General features: G+C 41.3%; 2 protein-coding genes across 3 annotated transcripts in view; one reads left to right on the top strand and one right to left on the bottom strand.

Moving 5' to 3' along the window:
- LOC133615859 (transmembrane protein 255B-like) overlaps positions 1 to 3,467 on the top strand; it is a 33,217-nt gene extending 29,750 nt beyond the window's left edge. For both annotated transcript variants that reach the window (XM_061974712.2, XM_061974711.2), the window contains exons 9-10: positions 2,721 to 2,861; positions 2,928 to 3,467. In XM_061974712.2, coding sequence (XP_061830696.2) covers positions 2,721 to 2,861; positions 2,928 to 3,158 — 372 coding nt within the window. In that variant the 3' untranslated portion in view covers positions 3,159 to 3,467. The remainder of the gene's footprint in view (positions 1 to 2,720; positions 2,862 to 2,927) is intronic.
- Positions 3,468 to 9,638: 6,171 nt separating this feature from the next.
- The window catches only part of gas6 (growth arrest-specific 6), a 48,621-nt gene continuing 45,091 nt past the window's right edge, over positions 9,639 to 13,168 (bottom strand). The window contains exon 15 of the mRNA XM_061974713.2: positions 9,639 to 13,168. This exon is cut by the window's right edge and continues 87 nt beyond it. Within this exon, the coding sequence (XP_061830697.2) occupies positions 13,104 to 13,168 (65 nt within the window). The 3' untranslated portion in view covers positions 9,639 to 13,103.

Here is a 13,168-nt window from a genome sequence, read left to right as displayed (position 1 = left end):
GAAGGGCCCAACGCACGTCCAGGGTCACCACCGCGCCCACCGCACCGACACCCCGCCTCGTCCGCCTTCGCCGCGGCCGGCGTCACGCGCAGCAGGTAAGCAGCTTACCTGCCCGCCACCCCCGTGGCCGGGGGCTCGTAACAGGGGTCACTCCGCGCGCTCCGCCCGCGCAGCTTACCTGCCCGCCACCCCCGTGGCCGGGGGCTCGTAACAGGGGTCACTCCGCGCGCTCCGCCCGCGCAGCTTACCTGCCCGCCACCCCTGTTGCCGGGGGCGCGTAACAGGGGTCACTCCGCGCGCAGTGCGCTCACGAAACGGGTGGGGCTCACCCTGGTTGATATAGACAGCAGGACGGTGGCCATGGAAGTCGGAACCCGCTAAGGAGTGTGTAACAACCCACCTGCCGAATCAACTAGCCCTGAAAATGGATGGCGCTGGAGCGTCGGGCCCATACCCGGCCGCCGCCGGCAGCGAGACGCGCTTGGAGGTGCGCTCATGATTGCGCACTGGTGTGCGTCTGGTTCGTGACAGCGTGGCACGCGAATGTCTGTGCTGCATTGGATCAGTCTCCTTTTTTTAACAGGCAAAAGCTTTATAACCTCACTAATGCCTTGCATCGTCTATATTAGATATATAACAACGGGCGGGTGCGGTTCTGATCAAATGTTACATCGGGTGGATGGCGGATGGTTGACGACTTTCTGATGCGGTTGCGGATGAAATAATTGCCTATCCGCGCATCTCTAATATATATATACACTTACACACACACTTGTATATACACTTATACACACATATATATATTTATATATATACACGCATATATATATATACATATATGTATGTATATATATATATATACATGCACACCTATATACGCATATATACTGTGTATATATACACACACACATATATATATATATATATATATATATATACATACACACATATACTGCATATACACACACACACATATATATATATATATATATATATATATATATATACATACACACATATACTGCATATACACACACACACATAAATATATATATATATATACACATTATCTGTGTGTGTATACTGTATATATATATACATACACACACATATATATATATATATATATATATATATATATATATATACATACACATATATACTGCATATACACACACACCCATATATATATATATATATACACATATATATACACACACACTATGTATATATATATATATATATATATATATTTGTATTAAAATATGTATTATTATTATTTTTCCTATGGTGGTTGTTTTTACAGTACTAAACTGCAAATGGAAAAACTTTTATTTTACTGTTAAATTTTCCCCGATTGAGCTGCCAGGTTTTTGTGTGTTTGTTTTTACCGTAAAATCAACAGTGCATTACAGTAAAGTTAAAGAAAAACTTTACCCCTCCGCTTTTTTACAGTACATTTCTGGCAACAGAGCTGCTGTTTTGTTTTTAATCCATGCTTGTTGTATTTACAGTAATATACTGTAAATGGAAAAACTGTACTACTACTCGTGACTGAGCTGCTAGCTTGTTTTTTGTTTGTTTTTACTGTAAAATCTACAGTGTATTACTGTATATACAGTATAACTATAATTTTTTTTACAGTAAATTTCCGGCAACTGAGCTGCTTGTTTGTTGTAAATGTATTATTTCCAATCTGTGGTTGTTGTTTTTGCAGTATTATACTGTAAATGGAAAAACGATACCACTTTTTTTTCCACAGTAACATTTTTGCGACTGAGCTGCTTTTTTTTTTTTTTGACCGGAAAATCTACAGTGCATTATTGTAAATGAAAACAATGTTTTTTACATTACATTTACGGCAACTGAGCTATTAGTTTGTTTAAAAATTTTTTTTTTCCAACCTATAGTTTTATAGTGTTTTTACAGAGTTATACTATTAATGGAAAAACCATACAATTTTTGTTTCACAGTAAAAAAAAATGTTTCACTGTAAAATCTACAATGATTTATTGTAAATGAAAAACTTTACCACTATTATATTTTTACAGTAAATTTCTGCCAACTGAGCTGCTAGTATTTTTATTTTATTTTTTTAATCTACTGTTGTTTTTCCAGTATTATACTGTAAATGGAAAAACTATACACATTTTTTTCACTGTAAAATATCCACGACTAAGCTGTCAAATCTACAGTGCATTACTGTAAATGAAAACTTTACAACTATTATTTTTTACAGTAAATTTCTGGCAACTGAGCCAGTATTATACTGTTAATGGAAAGACGATACAGGTTTTTTTCACGGTAAAATTTTTGCGACTGACCTGCTATTTTTTTTTTACTGTAAAATATACAGTGCATTACTGTAAAAGGAAAACAATACCACTTTATTTTTTTACAATAATATTGTGGCGACTGAGCTGCATTTTTTTTAACCATAAAGTATTCATAGCGCTTCACTTTTTTCCACATTTTGTCATGTTGCTGCCTTATTCCAAAATTGAATACATTAATTTTTATCCTCAAAATTCTACACACAATACCCCATAATGACAATGTGAAAATGTTTTCAAGTCTATTCAAAATAATACAATTTATCCTCAAAATTCTCTACACAATGCCCTATAGATGTTTTCAAGTGTATTATAAACAATACATGAAAAGACTTACATGCTGGAGTCTTATTGAATATATGCATGTTTTGTTTCTGCTCCCTGCAGCAGAAGCCTCTTCCACCGGTGGCCCCGAGCCCGGCGCCGCCGCCCCACATCCTGTACAACCCCACCCAGCACATGCTCACCTACGCCGGCTTCTGTCCGGCGGGACAGAACCTCCCTGCTTACCCCAACTACCCGGTGCAGGTGGGTCCCGGCGCAGAGCAGAACTTGGATTATGCAAATTAACCAGAAATGAAATACCTCCCGCAGCCTAACGGCGGCTTCCAGGGTCCCGCCACCCCACAGATGATCCCGGAGGCGGGTCTTCCCGCCACCTCCTGTCCGTCCGAGGAGACCCACAGCCAGCCGCCCTCGCAGGGCGTCCCCCAGCAGCAGGGAGGCGCCCAGGACCCAGGGGGCTTCATGCTCACACCCAACGCCCCGGTCCTCTATGGATCCTCCCAGAGCCCCTTCGAGAAACCCCCGCCTTACGCCTACTGAGGCCTCGGCACAAACGTGGTCGTCTACGTGAAGCAGATGGTGTTTATGTAGATTATTTGACATTCCTTAGTATTTAGTGTGTTCAAAAACACTTTGAGAGTGCGGGTGGTCATGGGCATTGTTACCATGACGACCAATGCACAGCGACAAAGGGCTTTCAACAGGAAGATGAAATATCGCCAATGTGGCCGCCGTATTGTGTCGCCACGACGGCGATGTCGTCACCGGCGGCAGGAAGTATGTTCAGATAGCAATATGTTCCAGGGATATGCACGCATCGCTCACGATCCTCATGTAAGACGAGAACACCTGTTTTTCCATCCATCCATTTTCTACCGCTTATTCCCTTTTGGGGTCGCGGGGGGCGCTGGAGGCTATCTCAGCTACAATCGGGCGGAAGGCGGTGTACACCCTGGACAAGTCGCCATTTCATCGCAGACACCTGTTTTTATGCATTCTAAATCGTAAAATACGGCAAGTAAGAGGTGGCTAACAATGCTGATAACAGTAGTGTTAAAGAAAACATCTAAAAAGCGCCCAAAATACCCCATTTACATGTCGTGACCTAAATGATAAAGTATTATTGTTATAAGTGCTACCGCAGAGGAACTACTTTTAGCGGCGCCGTGATCACAGAGCGCTAACTAGCTTACGCTGCTATTTGGTCGCCTCTGAGTTTGGTTAAATCATGCCTCTCACCTGGATAGCAGAAGGTTGTGGACATAAACCGAGAACTTGGTCAACTTTGGCATCCAACTCAGACCAGGAAGTTGCGAGAAAGACCCCAAAAAAACGCTTGTTTGCGGCCCTTAAAAAAAAAGAAAGTTGAACACTGTGTGAGGATTATGAATGTTCTTCATCTGAACGGGAAGATATAAACGTCCCGTCAGTCGGCATCCCAGTGAGAGCAGACATTGTGCAGTAAGTGATTGTTTTATAAAATCAATAAATACAATATTAATATGTATAAATTAGGGATGTGAATATTTCAGTACATATTTATAAGGAACCCGGTCTAACAAAGTGCCTGCTTATATAAAAAAAAACATGTATACATATATACATACACACACATATATATATATATATGTGTGCGCGTGTATATATAGATATAAAAAAAAAATTATATATGTAGATATATATATTACATATATATATACACACACACACACATACATATATATATCATGAATATATATATCTAGATATATACATATTAAAAAATATATATTATATATGTAGATATATAATACATACACACACATATATATGTACTGTATATCTACATATATTTTTTAAATATCTATATATTTATAGATATTGTATATATTTATGATATATATGTGTGTGTGTGTGTGTATATATCTATATATGTATTATATATCTACATATATAATATATATTTTTTAATATCTATATATATTTATAAATATATATTTATGATTTTATATATATATATATATATATATATATATATATATATATATATATATATATATATATATATATATATATATATATATATATAAAGGCAAGTGAAGTCTTACAATAACTAATTTATTGCGATATATCATTGTGTACGTGTCACAAGTAAAAAAAAAAAAATGTCACTTCTTAAAAATGATCAATTAAGATCATTCAATCACGATTAAAATGAGCAAAATACATCAAACATGTTATTATGAATGTTACAGTACATATATACTAACAGTGTGCACAAAAAACCTTGATATATGTTTTTGAATGTTTTTTTTAGGGTGAAATAGATTTCCATTGACCCCCATTAACTGACTTTTGCTAGTGCTTATTTACGATTTAGAATGCATAGAAAAAGAAAAATACGCGTTCTTGTCCTATAAAATTCCAATAAAAGTGCAGCTCCCCTTTAAGTGGCGTTACAGTGTTCAGTCGCTACTTCGCGCCCTCCGTGCATGGCGGGTTTAAAAAGTCCCATTGAAGTGTAATCCCGTGTGATGCAAGTGTAGGTATGTTATTTTGGTGGTGAAACAGCCCCATCTTGTGGTCGCTTTAGCTCATTGCAAGTTTCGTTGACTTTCCCTGAAACCGGAAGTAGAAGTCTACTAGTTAGCGTCGTCAGATGGTTGTTTTTAATGAACTTATAGCTCAAGTAACGTCCAAAGGTCACAATATGTTATATATTTACTTGAACTGTTGCATGTTTGCTCTCCACATGCTAATAAATCGCTACGTGGCGAAGCTAACGCCGCTAACATTAACTTGATTTATATTAGCTTGCCTTACTGTTAAGAATTCTCCATGTTTATCTACGTTTTCAGATACTTTATTTTGAAGCATTTCTTGACAGTGTCACTTCCGCTTCCCTTTTGACGTGTGTTAATGTGTGGTAACTTGTTTCTCTGCTACGTTTTAATCGGTGCTGTAGTCTGACGATAAACTAACTGAACCTAACCTAAAGCAATATGCACCATTAAAGTTGGAAGAGTCCAAATGATGACGATGTGTTCTCTCACCGGAACCCCAACGTGGTCAATATCTGAAAAAAAAAAAACAGTCGCAGAGTTTAAATACTCAACACTTACTAGAACAATTATTTTGTATTCTTTTAGTTTCACACAATCCTCAGTAAGCTTGTCACCTTGGAGTTATTTAATAATGTGTTGATCAGAGGTGTCGAAAGTGCGGACTGAGGGCCATTTGTGGCCCATAGCTATTTTTTTTAATCATTAGCACACACACACACACACACACACACACACTTGTATTTGTTACATTCTTGAGAACTCCGAAAAATGCCTACCTCTTTAGGACCACCCTTTCTAGATATATAAAGATTTGTATTTACAACATTAATCATATATACATACTGTGCAATAGAGATGCGCGGATAGGCAATTATTTCATCCGCAACCGCATCAGAAAGTCGTCAACCATCCGCAATCCACCCGATCTAACATTTGATCAGAACCGCATCCGCCCGCACCCGCCCGTTGTTATATATCTAATATAGACGATGCAAGGCATTAGTGAGGTTATAAAGCTTTTGCCTGTTAAAGAAAGGAGACTGATCCAATGCAGCACAGACATTCGCGTGCCACGCTGTCACGACCCAAACGCACACCAGTGCGCAATCATATGGGAGCCGCGCTGAGCGCTCCTCCAAGCGCGTCTCGCTGCCGGCGACGGCCGGGTATATGGGCCCGACGCTCCAGCGCCATCCATTTTCAGGGCTAGTTGATTCGGCAGGTGGGTTGTTACACACTCCTTAGCGGGTTCCGACTTCCATGGCCACCGTCCTAGCTGCTGTCTGTATCAACCAGGGTGAGCCCCACCCCTTTCGTGAGCGCACTGCGCGCGGAGTGACCCCTGTTACGCGCCCCCGGCAACAGGGGTGGCGGGCAGGTAAGCTGCGCGGGCGGAGCGCGCGGAGTGACCCCTGTTACGAGCCCCCGGCCACGGGGGTGGTGGGCAGGTAAGCTGCTTACCTGCTGCGCGTGACGCCGGCCGCGGCGAAGGCGGACGAGGCGGGGTGTCGGTGCGGTGGGCGCGGTGGTGACTCTGGACGTGCGTCGGGCCCTTCTCGCGGATCGCCTCAGCTACGGCTCCCGGTGGGGCCCTCTCGGGGGAAGGGGCCTCGGTCCCGGACCCCGGCGAGGCGTCCCTTCTCCGCTCCGTAAAAGTGTCCATCTCTTTTTTTTTCTTTCTTCTGTTGTGGCATATGCTGCAGGTGCCTGCTCGTTTTTCGTATGTGGGTAACAACATTTAACTATGTATATATATTTCCCAATTGGTTTAACTGCCACCCGCTTGAATCTATTTAAAATCAAATTTTTTTCTATTTCAATTAACCACCCGACCCGACCCGACCCGCGGATAAAATCTAATTTTTTTTTTAATTTCATCCGCCCGATTCGCGGATAATCCGCGGACTCCGCGGTTGTGCCCGCAAACCGCGCATCTCTACTGTGCAAATATAAAAAAGCTTGTTGTGAAAGATGAGTTGGAATTTCACAAGAAAAACTTCGAATTTTGGCAGTATTATAATAAAAGTCGTAATTTTACTCAACGCAAGTCGAAATGTTACAAGAAAAACTGAACATTTGTGCAATGTTATGATAAAAGTTGGAATTTTACTCAATAACAGTCGCAATTTTACAAGAAAAGCTTAACATTTTGGCAATTTTATGAAAAGAGTCGTAATTGTACTCGACAAAAGTCACAATTTCATAAGAAAACTTAAAAATTTGGGCAATATTATAATTTTACTCAAAATATGTCACTATTTTACAAGAACAACAAAAAGAAATTGGCAATATTGTGATAAAAGTCAGAATTTTATATGACAAATGTCACCATTTTGCATTAACAAGTATTCATTTTACGAGAAAATATTGCAATATTACAGAAACAGAAATAAAATTGGGAACAATTTCTCATATTCTAAGAAAAAAAGTCGAAACACTGTGAGAAAAAGGTAAGCATTTAGTTAATTTTTTTTGTGTTTGTAATTGTTTTTAATCTTCATTATTGACTTCAAATTATTACAGTATGTCTCTGTATACATATTTATTTTATTTTTTGTATTATTTTGGACAAAGGGGGCACATTTCAATTTCTTACACACACTTGTTATTTCATATGTTGACCAGAGGGGGAGCACTTTTAAAACTGACACACAGTCAACTTGAAAAATCCCTCCTTTTTGGGACCACCCTCATTTTGATAGATTTCACCAAATGAGACATTCTCTATTAGATGCAATGGTTTTCCGTATTGGGACCATGATTTATGTCCTCACTTGTTCACCAGTCCTCATTTGGACAGTATATATATATATATGTTTTAAATTTTGCAGGTACCTCAGTGTCAAATAGTTTGTTACTTCACAAATGCTACTGTAACCTATTTTTATGGGCTTGCCTCTTTGTGGTGTCAAGTTCCTGTTATAAGCTGTTGAGCTCTTATTTTGAAGGCGCTCAGAGCGGAAGTGGTGACACGTTGTAGTGGTGCGGAGGTTGATTGGCAACACTAAATTGGCCCTAGTGTGTGGATGTGAGTGTGAATGTTGTCTGTCTATCTGTGTTGGCCCTGCGATGAGGTGGCGACTTGTCCAGGGTGTACCCCGCCTTCCGCCCGATTGTAGCTCCAGCGCCCCCCGCGGCCCCAAAGGGAATAAGCGGTAGAAATGGATGGATGGAGGTTTTTGAAAGAAAGAAAATAAAGTGTTCGTCGTGTAAAACAAAAAACAAAAACAACTCCGCTCCACCACAACGTGTCACCACTTCCGCTCTTAGCGCCTTCAAAATAAGAGCTCAAGGCATATACTGTATAACAGCTTATAACAGGAATTTAACATCACAAAGAGGCAAGCCCATAAAAATAGGTTACAATACCTTAGTTAGCATGCTTGCTTTTTATTTTATTTAAAAAAGCTAATTTTGTAGGTTAATCCTAACCTCGGTCATATAATGGTACTTGATGAATGCTAGCATTCTAAACTAAATTTTCATATTCATACCTCAGACTAATATATGTTCATACTTGACGCATGTCAGAATTAGCATTTTAGCTTTCTAACATTAGCATGTTAGCTTTTACAGCTAATTTAACAGGTAAATACACCTATGTGTCGTGTATTTTAGTATATCACCGATGCTAACTGTTAGCATCTTAATAGTACTGTTAGCATGCTAGAATTTTTTTTAGCTCGTTTTTTCTTTCATATTTTGTTTGCTTGCGCTTTCTGGCCGGCCGCACTAACTAGTGTAACCGAGTGTTTATATATGTCACCTATACTGTATAAAACTACAAAATAATAAACACGGAGGCTCCAGTTTGTTTCAAAACTCCGCTCCGCCGCAACGTATCACCACTTCCGCTCTTAGCGCCTTCAAAATAAAAGCTCAAGGCATATACTGTATAACAGCTTGTAACAGGAACTTAACATCACAACGAGGCAAGTCCGTAAAAATAGGTTACAGTAGCATTTATTTCTCCATCAAATCTATGTATTTTACTGGTTTTGTATGTGAGAACTACTAAAATGGGCAACCCTGGTTTGGATTATCAGCGAGCTAGGTAGTACTGTACACTGAGATTTGAGTACTCATTTAGTTTTATGAAGTGTTTGGAGGGCTTAGAATATGTTAAACACATCTAATATTGACGGAACCTCAGCTACAAAGCGGAGATTAGTTTAACACAGGGAAATAATAAGGGAACACTTTTGCAGGGAGGTAAGTAAGAAACTGTGTATAAGTCAGTATTGCCAATACAGCTAATGAGTGTTTGGCACACTCATTAGCTGTATTGACACACTGATACTGTTTCATAATTGCACCATCTGTTGGATGGATAAAAAAATATATATATATCAGGATTTTTACAGAATTTGCATGACACAGCAGTTGTATCAGTCTTAAAGCGACACAGTATCACTCCTCGTGTTCCATAACGTGTCTACACTTTCACCCATCACTTAGTCGTATGTTGAAAACACAATTTTCCTCGTTCATAGAACTCTTTATTTTGCTCTTTCAATAGGATTGTAGCATTGTAGACACAGTGAGCTGATAAAAGAACAATACAATCTAACGAGCGTTACAATATACAACACATGATTTCAAACCAGATTTGAAAAAGGAAGCAACTTTCTGGCCTTAAACATGAGAAAACTGGAAAATGAAAAAAAAAACCAGAGTAAATCTTTGACCAATCACATCGCTCCTTTCAACATTGGCTTTTTTCTGCAGTTTGGTTTATTTAGCACCTACCAAATAAAGAACTTTCTATTGCTTGTGATCCTCCTAAGGCAGGCGTGTCAAACTCCTTTTTATTGGGGGCCACATCGCAATTATGGCCGCCCTTTAGAGGGCCGCATTTAACAGTAAATATGTACATGAACATGAAGTCATATTTAGCCTTGTTACACAATTGGCAGAGGCAACCGGCCACAATAAAATGACTTGGCAGACCACATGAAATGATGTTGTGGCCACGTTAAAAAGATGTGGTAGTCCACGATACAATTATGAGGTGGGCCAAGTTAAAATAATGTTGAGGACCATTGTTAAAATGATGTAGTGGACAACAGGAAGTGATGTGGCGGCCCACTTTAGAATGATGTGGCAGGCCACATAAAATGATCTGGCGGGCCACATAAAATGATGTGGGGGGGGGCACATAAAATTATGTAACGGTCCACATAAAAAGATGTAATGGTCCACAATAAAATAAAGGGGCGGACCACAATAAAATCAAGTGGCGCGCCACCATAGAATGATATGACAGTCCACCATAAAATGATGTGGTGGGCAACATGAAGTGATGTGGCGGGTCACATTAGAATGATTTGGCAGACCACATAAAATGATGTTGCAGGTCACAATAAAATGATGTGGCCGGACACATTAGGATGATGTGGTGGGCCACTATAAAATGATGTGACGGGTCACATTAGGATGATGTGGTGAGCCACATAAAATGATGAGGCAGGCCACTATAAAATGGAATGGCGAACCACATTAAAATGATGTGGCGGGCCACATAAGAATAATGTGGCGGGCCACATAAAATGATGCAGCAGGCCACAATAAAATGATGCAGCGGGCCACCCTAGAATGACGCAGTGGGCATTATGTGGCGGACCAAAATAAAAAGGTATGGCGGGCCACATAAAACAATGCAGCAGGCCACAATGAAATGATGTGGCGGGCCACCTAGGAAGGATGCGGACGGCCACGTAAAATGACACGGCGGGCCACAATTAAATGGTATGGTGAGCCACATAAAATGATGCGGCAGGCCACAACAAAATGATGTGGCAGGACACATAAAATGATGCAGCGGGCCACATTAGAATGACGCAGTGGGCATTATGTGGCGGACCAAAATAAAAAGGTATGGCGGGCCACATAAAATGATGCAGCAGGCCAAAATAAAATGATGTGGCAGGCCACAATTAAATGATGCAGCGGGCCAGATTAGAATGACGCAGTGGGCCACCCTAGAATGACGCAGTGGGCATTATGTGGCGGACCAAAATAAAAAGGTATGGCGGGCCACATAAGAATAATGTGGCGGGCCACATAAGAATAATGTGGCGGACCAAAATAAAAAGGTATGGCTGGCCACATAAAATGATGCAGCAGGCCAGGATGAAATGATGTGGCGAGCCACTTTAGAAGTATGCGGACGGCCACATAAAATGACACGGCGGGCCACAATTAAATGGTATGGTGGGCCACATAAGAATAATGTGGCGGGTCACTTAAAATGATGCAGCAGGCCACATTAGAATGACGCAGTGGGCATTATGTGGCGGACCAAAATAAAAAGGTATGGCGGGCCACATAAGAATAATGTGGCGGACCAAAATAAAAAAGTATGGCTGGCCACATAAAATGATGCAGCAGGCCACAATGAAATGATGTGGCGGGCCACTTTAGAAGTATGCGGACGGCCACATAAAATGACACGGCGGGCCACAATTAAATGGTATGGTGGGCCACATAAGAATAATGTGGCGGGTCACTTAAAATGATGCAGCAGGCCACATTAGAATGACGCAGTGGGCATTATGTGGCGGACCAAAATAAAAAGGTATGGCGGGCCACATAAGAATAATGTGGCGGACCAAAATAAAAAAGTATGGCTGGCCACATAAAATGATGCAGCAGGCCACAATGAAATGATGTGGCGGGCCACTTTAGAAGTATGCGGACGGCCACATAAAATGACACAGCGGGCCACAATTAAATGGTATGGTGAGCCACATAAGAATAATGTGGCGGACCAAAATAAAAAAGTATGGCTGGCCACATAAAACGATGCAGCAGGCCACAATGAAATGATGTGGCGGGCCACTTTAGAAGTATGCGGACGGCCACATAAAATGATACGGCGGGCCACAATTAAATGGTATGGTGGGCCACATAAGAATAATGTGGCGGGTCACTTAAAATGATGCAGCAGGCCACATTAGAATGACGCAGTGGGCATTATGTGGCGGACCAAAATAAAAAGGTATGGCGGGCCACATAAGAATAATGTGGCGGACCAAAATAAAAAAGTATGGCTGGCCACATAAAATGATGCAGCAGGCCAAAATTAAATGATGTGGCGGGCCACTTTAGAAGTATGCGGACGGCCACATAAAATGACACGGCGGGCCACAATTAAATGGTATGGTGGGCCACATAAGAATAATGTGGCGGGTCACTTAAAATGATGCAGCAGGCCACATTAGAATGACGCAGTGGGCATTATGTGGCGGACCAAAATAATAAGGTATGTCGGGCCACATAAAATGATGCAGCAGGCCACATAAAATGATGCAGCAGGCCACATTAGAATGACACAGCGGGCTACAATAAAATGGTATGGCGGACCACTTTAAAATGACGTGATAGACCACATAATATCACGTGGTGGGCCACAATAAAATGATGTGGCGGACCAGGTTTGGCCCGTGGGCCCTGAGTTTGCCAGGTGTGCCATGAGGATGCAGCAGAAGAGCAGGTTGTTACTACACATGTTTGAATATTGTCAGGTAGTTTTCTAAAGCACTCACATTATTTACACTCAGTAGCTTGTTTGGTTTTTTACATGCGGTGATCTTCCTCCTCCTCTCCCTCCTCCTCTGTGCTTCTTCCATGAAGCGGCCTTTGCTGGACTGGATTGCGGTGACCGAGGACCAGGATTAGGGTCTGTCAGTGTCAGTGTGCTAACAAGGTTTCTTCTCTCAATGGACGCCAGCTAAGTTCAGGGCATGTTGTGCTGAGGAGCACCAGGTCCCGTCTGACTGGAGGGCCGAGCTTGAAGAATATTTCTGCCTGATGGGAGTGAAGATGGCACTTATGGACTGACCTGGAGTCACCGCGGAGACAAGGAACGGGTCCGCCCACTGACAGTCTGACCAGTCTCCTGGAAATATACTGGACTACAGTCTCCACGGTGCTGAGGAGGTCACTGGTTGGAGTCCAGCAGGGGGCAGGAGTGGGAGCGGATGTCATTGTGCTTGTGCAGGGCCT

The sequence above is a fragment of the Nerophis lumbriciformis genome, linkage group LG15, assembly GCF_033978685.3.
Source record: "Nerophis lumbriciformis linkage group LG15, RoL_Nlum_v2.1, whole genome shotgun sequence".
Taxonomy (NCBI): domain Eukaryota; kingdom Metazoa; phylum Chordata; class Actinopteri; order Syngnathiformes; family Syngnathidae; genus Nerophis; species Nerophis lumbriciformis.
Note: the sequence above shows the minus strand (reverse complement) of the source record. Positions and strands in the feature narration are given on the sequence as shown.